The sequence below is a fragment of the Ananas comosus genome, linkage group 24 (assembly GCF_001540865.1).
Source record: "Ananas comosus cultivar F153 linkage group 24, ASM154086v1, whole genome shotgun sequence".
NCBI lineage: Eukaryota > Viridiplantae > Streptophyta > Magnoliopsida > Poales > Bromeliaceae > Ananas > Ananas comosus.
In genome coordinates this window covers 786,374-796,914 of record NC_033644.1, presented here as the reverse complement: position 1 = coordinate 796,914, position 10,541 = coordinate 786,374, and the positions used below count along the sequence as shown (strand labels likewise).

At 33.4% G+C, this 10,541-nt stretch overlaps 1 protein-coding gene across 1 annotated transcript; it reads right to left on the bottom strand.

Moving 5' to 3' along the window:
• On the bottom strand, window positions 37-10,184 carry LOC109728762 (E3 ubiquitin-protein ligase RHA1B-like). The gene is made up of 2 exons (XM_020259285.1): window positions 10,177-10,184; window positions 37-911 (listed from the first exon to the last, which is right to left on the bottom strand). Exon 2 carries the CDS (start codon window positions 891-893, stop codon window positions 441-443), a length of 453 nt encoding a protein of 150 aa, XP_020114874.1. The 5' UTR covers window positions 894-911; window positions 10,177-10,184; the 3' UTR covers window positions 37-440.

The following is a 10,541-nucleotide window of genomic DNA, read 5'->3' as shown; positions in this document are numbered from 1 at the left end:
AAAAAAAAAAAAAAAAAAAAAAACAAAACAAAAGAGTAACAAAATCACTCTCAAGATCATCAGATCACAAGATCAAACGGTCAGATACGGCGATCCAAACAAAGCCAAACGAGAAGACGAGTTCAAATGCGACTCACAGTGAGACAGGGAATCACCGCCGTCGATCAATGAGCACGGATCTTAAAGCAGCAGGGACGGCAATGATCCCTGTCTTATTTTCCCGCGCCATCTCCTCCAATCAATTTGAACTAGCCCAAAATTCAAAAACCAATCAAAAACTGCCAATTTTGCAACAGAGCCCCTCGAACTTTTACCCGCGAATAATACCCCCCACCAAGTCCCTAAAAAGTAAGAGAAAAAAAAAAGCCAAAAACCTCTAATTGTATGTATACAATTGCAGGAAAACCCTTCGACTTGGGAGAAATTGCATCGCCGCGCCGCTACGAGGGGGCGAAGCAGAGGGGGATCAGCAGCGGCGCGAGCTCGTCGCCGGCGCCGTCGCCGGAGACGAGGGGGGCCCGGCAGAGCGGGCACGTGCGCAGCGCGAGCGCCGCGGCGGGGGAGGCGAGGATCCAACGGTCGAGGCACGCGCGGTGGAACACGTGGCCGCACCCCGTCGGGCGCCGCACCTCCGCGGCGCCCTCGAACTCGTCCAAGCACACCGCGCACCACGCCCCGCCATTGGCGAGGTCGGGGAGCCCGAGCTCGTCGAAGCGGAGCGCGGGGAGGGCGCGGTCGATGGGGTGGGCCAGGGTTAGGGTTAGGGTTAGGGTTTCGGAGCGGGGGGAGAGGGGGCGGAGGAGGAAGGAGATGAGGCGGCGGAGGTGGGCGAGGAGGAGGAGGATGTGGAGGAGCGGCTTCGGGAGCTCCGAGTACCCCACGGGGAAGCCCATTTTGGGAATGCTCTCTCTCTAGAATGGGTGGGTAGAATGGGAAGGAAACGGGGGCTCAATCAACTCACCTTGCTAAACTTCTCTCTCTCTATTGGGTAGAACGGGAAGGGGATGGGGAAGGTCTAGAGAGAGAAAGTGCATTGTGAGTAATGAATGATAGGCCTCCCTCTATATATAGAGCCAAATGCAATGTGATGGTAAGGATTTTTTGCATATATGCCCATATATATATGTGAAATTATTTTTAGATATGCATGTATAGAGTTTTTTTTTTTTTAATAAGAAAAAAGTAGCATGCTACCCGCTTTGTTTATTTCATTTAGAAATAAACTTAGCTGAAAATGTGAATCAACTAGGATTCGAACTTGGGTCTCGGGTACCAATCACCAAGCCCTTTTGCACATATAGAGTTGAACTGAAATACTATCGGTAGTAAACGAGCTCTGTTGCCACCCATTTGTTTTCGATAATGGAACCTCCAAATCAACGATCGGCACCGTTGAATATGATCTATACTACTTGAAGTATTTAGAAACCAAATTTCAAATCTTTTCGACATCATTGACCGAATGTCAAAGAGTTTCAAAATTTATAATTTTGATGATCGATACGAGTCGTTTTCTCGTTTAATAGTATAAAGGTATTCAAATCAATTAAATTTTTATTAGAAAATCTTTTAAACTATTTAGAACAAGATTTATACTTTCGATCTTAATTACAAGATTCCTATCATCACTTTTTAGAAGATATTTATTTTCAGTCTTTTATTTTTGTGTCCACTTGATGAACAAGAGAATGATATCGATAAAACATGAAATTTAGTTTCTAATTAAATACTTTAAGTGGTATAGATCACGTTCAATGGTACCAATCGTCGATTTCGAGGCTTCATCATTGAAAACAAATGGGTGCCAACGAAGTACGTTTGCTACCGATAGCATTCCAGCTCAACTCTGTATGTATATTTTTTTGGCAATTATGTGAAATTACGCAACTGTTTCTCAATAAAGTTGATATTTGAACACGTACTTTTGGGGTTTTTTTTTTTAAATTTTGAAAGCTAATCAAACTAGTCTGATTAAACATGTTAAATTAAGCTTTAATCAAACTGACAATTATTGCCGCTCTTAACTTTTTAAAAAAATATGGTTTTATGTTAAGGATATTCATGTATATTAATATTTTACAATGATAGTAGAGTTTAGAGAAATACTTTGAATCTCCCACTTTGTATCCTTTATTGTGTTATTAATGTATTGATGCTGATAATATAAAGACTTGTAATTAGCTAGCATAGCTATTTCAATGCGTGATATAAATTTGTCAACATATCAACAATATATAAAATTGTTTTTGAGAGAAAGAGGTAGCAAGGTAGCATGCTACCCGCTTCGTTTATTTCATTTAAAAATAAACTTAGCTAGAAATATGAATCAACTCGAATTCGAACTTGGGTCTCGGGTATCAACCACCAAGTCATTTGCCGCTTGCTCTAGGGACGGTCGGTAACGATATATAAAACTAACTAATATTTTTAGAGAATTTGTAGTATTGTAAATTTATATGTATAATAATATTATATGATTAAATGCATACATGTTCCTACAAATATACTGAATTGCGAATATGTCCCTACAAAGTTTAATTTTCATATATTGTCTCTACAAAAGTTCTAATATCTTCAAATATATCTCTTTGATTTATTACCGTTACACAACTGTTTATATTTTAAGTGAAATGTCAATTTTGTTATCACAGATATGTCCCTTCAAAAGCCACAACAGTATAATATAATTAAGAGGAGACAAAAATATCAAGTTATCTCATTAACTAACCATGTATGGTTAACTAATATTTTCTAACGGATTCTAACGACAGGGGTATATTTGAAAATATTAGAACTTTGGCAAAAATAATATATAAAAGTTGAATTTTATAGGGATATATTTATGATTTATTATGTTTGTAGGGATCTGTATAAAATTAACCTATTATTATAGGACAAGGCATAACCATCAAACAATTAAGATTCTTAATAAGTGTGCAATAAAAAATATATACCAACTTTAAATAGAAATTTCTATCATTTTTACATAGATGTAGGGGTATATATGCAAAATGACTCTTTAAAGGTAGCTACAGAAACTACAGCTCATAAGGGCTAGCTGGGGATGCAGAACTGTGACAGTACTCTCTCTCTCTCTCTCTCTCTCTCTCTAAGTTGGGTTGGTTTGTGTCTGTGTCTGAGATCAGAGGGAGTGGGTTGGCCATCATATGTGTATGCCATGTGATGGAGATAGATTCTGGACATGAAGTAATGAAACATGGCCTGCAGGTTTCTTTGTTGGGATCTCTCTTTTACTGCTCACTTTTATTTTTAAGTTCTTTTTTAACTTCTTGTTCACTTTGCACATTCAATTATTTAGCTAGTGATGTTCACTAATATTTACTGCTGGTACATTTATTAATGGAGCACTCAGAGTTCCCAACTTTTTGTTGTTGTTGGCTTAAAAGGGTCAGCATTCTATCTCGTGGCAGAAAACTATGCTGGGCTAAGTCACGTTCGAAATGACGAAAGATTGAGTTGCGCGAGTCATGTTCGAAATGACAGCAGACTTGATCGAGCTAATTAGTTACAATCGAGATCTGTGAATGTTGTATCTGTACACTTTAAATGAATTGATAGTTTCTTTTTATAGTCAAAATCGAACAATCTTCTGAAAATAAGAGATAAAATTTTTAAATTCAAAATCGGAGTTGTAATCTTTTTCAAGATAGTAAAAATAATTTTTTATTAAAAATTTAGTTGATTTGAATTAATTTGTACCATGTACTAGAAAACACTTGAATAAACCGTTTAAAATGTCACTTTTATGCTTATTGGTCACTAATAAGTAAATAATGCCAAAAAATTTTCTATTCAAAAGACAATATGTTCATGCTAATTTTATCTATATTTTTTAATATTAAAATCTAAAAATAAAAATACTGTCTAAAGAGAGAACAATGTTTGCCCTACAATTTTTTTTTTTTTTTTGAGAGATAGGTAACACGCTATCCACTTCATTTATTTCATTTAGAAATAAACTTAGCTGGAAAATGTGAATCAATTAGGATTCAAATCTGGGTCTCGGATATCAACCACCAAATCTTTTGCCACTTGCTCTAGGGACAGTCAGTGTCCTATAATCTTTTTAATTATAACCGTATAACACTGTCATCCAAAAACTCATATTTCTCGACTAGTCTTATCGTTTTTTTCATTACTAAAACCAAAAGTTTAAACCATAAGAGATATATATAAAGTTACAGTTATTCGATTAATTAAGGTTATAATTCTACAGCTCTTTGTGAGTTGTAAACTTAACATTTTTCGTATAAGCAATGCTATTTGTATATCTATACATAGGATATAAATCTTAGACCTATCCATTCGAAGGTAATATTTTATTCATCAATCTTATCAATCTTTTCTTTTAATACTAAAAATTTAAAGAAATTTAATTTTGTAGATTTACACCCTATTGTATGGCATGCTCCTAGCTCCTAGTATTTTTCTTCTTATATATATAGAGAGAAAGAGAGAGATTTACTAGAATACTATTGATAGTAACGACTCGATTTACTATCGATTTATTTTCGGTGATAGAGCTTCTAAATTGAGATCGGTACCGTTGAATATGACCCAAATCATTATACTATCGAGAAATCAAAATTTATTCTTTTTTGATATTATTTTTTTGTCCATCGAGTGGAAAGAAAATAAATGACTCAGATTAAATATCCTTCAAAAAATGACGATATAATTTTTTTTATTTAAGATCTACCATCAAGATATTATTTTAAATAATTTTAAAAATTTTCTAATAAAAATTTAGTTTATTTGGATTCTTCTATACTGTTAAACGAGCAAACACACATATCGACCATTAAAATTACAGATTTTCTGACCCTTTGATCATCTGGTTAGTGATGTCAAAAAAATATATAATTTGATTTCTAAATAATTTAAGTGGCCTGGATTATATTTAACGGTACCGATTGTCGATTTGTAAACTCTATTATCGAAAATAAATTGATAGTAAATCAAGCCGTTTACTACCAATGGTAGCCTAATCAAACTCTCTCTCTCTATCTATAATATAGAGTTGAGCTGGGTTGCTATTAGTAGCAAACTAACTCCGTTACCATCCATTTATTTTTGATGGTAGAGCCTCCAAATCGACGATCGGCATTATTAAATATGATCTATACCACTTAAAGTATTTAAAAATCAAATTTTAAATCTTTTCGACATCATTGGCCTAATGATCAAAGGTTCAAAATTTGCAATTTTAATTACAAGACGTTTTCTCGTTTAACGGCATAAAGATGTGCAAATCAATTGAATTTTGATTAGAAAATTTTTTAAACTATTTAGAACAAGATTTATACTCTTGATCTTAATTACAAGACTCCTAGCATCACTTTTTAAAGAATATTTATTTTCAGCCGTTCATTTTTGTGTCCATTTGATGGATAAGAGAACAATATCAAAAAAATATAAATTTTAGTTCTAGATGCTTCAAGTGGTATTAGATCATATATTCAACTGTGCCGATCGTCGATTTAGAGGCTCCATCATCGAAAATAAATGAGTGGCAATAGAGCCGGTTTGCTACTAATAGTATTCCAGCTCAACTCTCTCTCCCTATATATAGATTTAAGCTGAAATACTATTAATAGTATTTAGACTATTTTGTTCTCGATTTTTTAGCCGTTAGAACTACACTTTAATCAATTCTACACTTTAGATTATACTGTTCAATCAATCACCCACTCAACTCTAGAGAGACCACCACTAAACCCTATAGGAGACCAGTATCATCTTAACTCTATAAATTTTCATCCAAGAATTAAAAATTCAATAGTAAAAAAGCCCAAATACTATTAATAGTATTCCAGCCAAATTCTCTGTCATATTATGGTTGGTGAGGTGATAGGAGCCCTAATTATTCTCAAATATTTGATATAATTGTGCCTTGGTACCTTTGGAACATACCAACACCTCATTGCTTTGGTGGATATATATAATTGACCCGACATAGAAAATTATGGATCAGCTAACCAGCAAATAAAGGGGAGACAATGAAACTATACATTGATAGTGTCCAAATTAAATATCATTAGTTATATATGTTTATGTTTATTAAAGTTGCAGTATTAATTATACCCAGGGAGTGGAACATATATAGTTCAATCATTGGACAGTAAATTTTTTGGGGTGTATATTCTCAAGTAGCTAGTAGTACTGTTCTTCAATAGTTTGTACACTCATGTGTAGTAAATTCAAGAAAAAGGTAAAAATATACTGAACTTAATTATCTGAAATATGAATTATTTTGAATCAATTATCTAACCTTTCAATTTATTTAATTTAAGTCAGTCAATGATATTTTTGACTTTAAAATTTGAATGTGTCATTTATCTTTACAGATTTAGTTAGTATATTTTATATAATTTTCACAATTGAGAAATTAGCTTAAATTTTGATGTCAAATCAAATAAATTGAAAGATTGGTTAATAAAATTATTTTTTTTGAAATGGCGGATAATAGATTTGAAATGATTCAGGGTTCAGATGAGTTCTATATGTTTTAATTTAAGAAAAAGAAAAGAGAAAACTTACACACCTAAGGGAGCATTAATTTTCCGCAATGTGAAACCCAATTTGATTCAAAAGAAATTAAGAGTTTGATATTTTTTGACAAACCTTAGATTTTGTGTGAAAGTTTACAAGTCCGCAATGAACATAAGATTAGGTCTATTTTGGAAATGCGTTGCATGCATAACTACACCTACTTGAATAGTTATAAATAGTTATGATATATTTAATAAATGACTAAACAATATAATTTGTATTATTACAACAGTATAAATAATTGCAATAAATTATATCTTACAATAGTTTAATTTTTGATGCGATAAATTGATGTGATAGAATAAAATTATTGTAGTGACATTTTTGCAAACACTTTGATGCTTCTCCTATTTACTTTCTCTACCACCGCTTCTTGTGTAAAGGCCCTTTAATCATTAAAAAAATACATATATACCCAAGCTATATAGATCTTAGGCCTAGCTAAAATGATTGGGCTAGCATATATGTTTCATTTAATTAAGTATAACTTAAAAGGGTTCTGAAAAACTAAAAGCATAACAAAAATACAAACTTTATTTCATATTAAATAGGTAAATTATAAAAAAATTTTCTGTAAATGCACTTTTTTTCACTACAATAAAAACGGTCTATGGCGACACTTTTAAATGTAGTTACATGTCAAAAAAGTGCTGCTAGCTAAAATTACCGACACTTTTAAAAAGTGTTGCTATATGTGGGGTCGCTAGGTATATAGTGACAGTTAAAGAGTGTCGCTATAACCTAAAAGAGTGCTGCTAATTTACCAACACTTATTTAAGCATTTAGCAACCGCCGAAACTCTATCTCGTTGGCTGCGGTGGCGGAAGAGGACGATAGGAAAGGCTCTTCGTCTAGAATTTCAGTGGATTGAGTGAAGAGAGAAAAAAAGATGGTAATTGATTTTTCTTTTTTTTTTTCTTTTCTGTTTGTAATCGGGCCAAATGGACTGGGTGTGGTGAGTTGAGTAGAGTAATCTTTTATTTTGGTTGGATTGGGCTTTATATTTAAGCATTAGTAGATGTTTTTTTAAGTTTTAGCATAAATGGGACACTTACTCAAAAGTGTCCCAAACATATGTCCCTATAACCTAATTCTGTTGTAGTGTTTATGTTTTCTTTCTAACTTTCAAAAGCTTACGTTTTGCCCTCCTAAAACTTCAGAAATGCTTTCAAGGGGCTACAACGTTAATGGAGAGAGCAAAATGATCAAATTATTCTTACTTTTTCTATAAAGTAAAAAATAATTTTTAATATATTTCTGTTATTTTATAGGGTATTTTTGGTATAAATTATAAGAAATGAATAGAATAGTGATAGAATTCTAACGGATGGGGACTAAATATAACAACTTGAAATGTTCAGAGGATAAAATATAAATTTTTAAAAGTAAAAAATAAAAAATAAAAAACGAGTATTTATAAAAAGTTTTCTATAATTTAATCATAATAAATTCTCTTCTAGATATTCCCTCATGGAATCTTGTGGTGACTAAATCTGACACATATCCAACATGTTTGTACTGCATATATAATGTTTCTTAGGAAACCCTAGCTACCTATATTATTTCTTTGCTTATTTGCTATGATATTGTGAAGCATTGAGGAAGAATCCCATGTGACATATCCCAAACTTAAAAATGCTTTAGAATAATTCACCCTTCTCCCTAATTAGAGGACATGATTGACATTCCAAAGAATAGTTTACATGAGATTTATAATTAAGATCATAGGCAATTAATGTTGTGCTCAACAAAAGATAATTGCTTATATAATTATCATAATTTAAGAGCTTATTGGATGCTATTCATGTAAGATCATAGAATCCGAATCCGAATGTGATAAGTTGTTGTTGGGTACTAGTATTTGGATTTAAATCCTAAATGCACCTAAATAATGAAACAAAAATTTGGCGGACAGATTGATCGTCCCTAGCGTAGGTGGCGAAGGGTTTGATCGATGCATGGTTAGTTCAACGCTTAGTTGCGTCATGCTACGTACCTTTCTCTCAAAAAGAAAAAAGAATTAATGGTGGAGAGACAACCTCCAACGTTAAATTGCACGAATTTCTTTTTCTTTTTTTTTCTTTTTTTGAGAGATAGGTAGCACGCTACTTGTTTCGTTTATTTCATTTAGAAATAAACTTAGCTGGAAATGTGAATCAACTAAGATTCGAACTTAGGTCTCGGGTACCAACCATCAAGCCCTTTGCCACTTGCTCTAGGGACGGTCGGTAAATTGCACGAATTTCAAAACCATAAAATGATAGATGAGATGATCTCATGTTGAAAATCTTACCCGCCAATTCTTCTTTTTTTTTTCTTTCAAGATTCTAACATATATGTTACTTCAAAATCAGGATGTTGAATCCTAAGTTATTAAGCTTATTAATTTTGAATTTGAAAATTATTCAGAGATTTAGAGCTCGGGTAGTGTTGAGTCAGTTGACTCCGCAGTCTAAGGTTTTGAATCTGAATCCATTAAGCTACTATATTAGGTGATGATTAATTTAAGCATAGAAAACAGATTAATAGGATTTGAAACTTATAGCCAAAAATTCGAACTTTAGGATCCAAATTGAATAGTCATGGATCCAATTAATATAGGGTAGGTTGAGAACATTCACAATTGACAATAACCGACACCTCCCACAGTAGAGCATATGGGACTAATCAAGGACAATTCAAGGACAATGTACAAACCAAATTATTGCTTGCACCTGGTGCACCTGTACATCTTGTGTACCATCTTTTATTTGCTTTTCACATTTCAATCCTAGCATGCAATTGGACTTTTAAATGGGAGATTATTATCCAAATGATTCATCTGACGCAAAACATGGTAATTGAGTCAATCCTGACTAGCTCACTAAACTAAGCTCCTAGAGATTCCCAGTTCAGTTCTCATTTTATGTGATGAATTCTTATTTATTATGTCCTCAGTAACGTTCGCCTGATCTCCGCCGTGCACGGAAGCTAGATTATTAACTCTTCTCCTCAATCCTGTTCTTAATCGATGTCTTAAATAGCAAATATTACTGCAACTACAAAACATGTTAGGAATATACAAGTTACTCTGATACTAAATTTACTCTGATACCAGTTTGATATGACAAAAGCGAAACAGAGATCATTCGTTGGGTACGAAATACCAAAAAAAATAAAAGAGAGAGAGAGAGAGAGAGAGAGAGAGAGAGAGAAAAGACATAATGGAGATTTTAAATTTTAATCAAACTGGAGTACAAAATATGCCTCTTTCATAATATCCTAATTTCAAAATATACCACTTATTCCCTCTCAACTACCGCACTAAATTTACGAAACAAAAAGGTATATTTTTAACAGTGGTTAAATCCTCATACAGCTAAGAATTAATACAAATCTATAAAGATGAATAGGCATAATCTCAATAAAATTACTCATAATACAAACTTAACGGATAATAAAAAAAAAAGTAAGATTAAAAAGAATTAACTTTACAGTTTTAGAATGGGAGACATATCTAATAAAATGGTTAGACGCGCGAATACACCAGGTGCATGCAAATAATTTCTATTCAAAACATGGCACGTTAAATATGAACTGGATCTCACGTTGCACCACCTCTACCTCTCTCTCTCTCTCTCTCTCNCCCCCCCCCCCCCCCCCCCCCCCCTTGTCCCTTTAGCTTTTATCAATGTGTAGGGGGGGGTGCCAATGAACCTGGCCTTATAAGATGCATGGGGCTGATCTGTACCCATAGCCCTTTGTCCACAGGATGACTTGGATCCAACCCAAAACATACCTAAAAATGAAAAGTTACTAATAGCCATGTGAGAGTGATTAGTTGGCTCATGCCCATGTACTTAATTGGCTCATCTTTGTTTGTCCGTAACTGATTTTGCAATTAAATTAAAAATTATTTTTAGTTCTGTTGGTTATTTATTACTGACCAAAATAGGTCCAACGTACTTTCTGTCTCGTGATAATAGATT

Excerpts from the sequence above, each read along its gene's own strand:
- LOC109728762 (XM_020259285.1), bottom strand. The coding sequence starts at position 893 with ATGGGCTTCCCCGTGGGGTACTCGGAGCTCCCGAAGCCGCTCCTCCAC.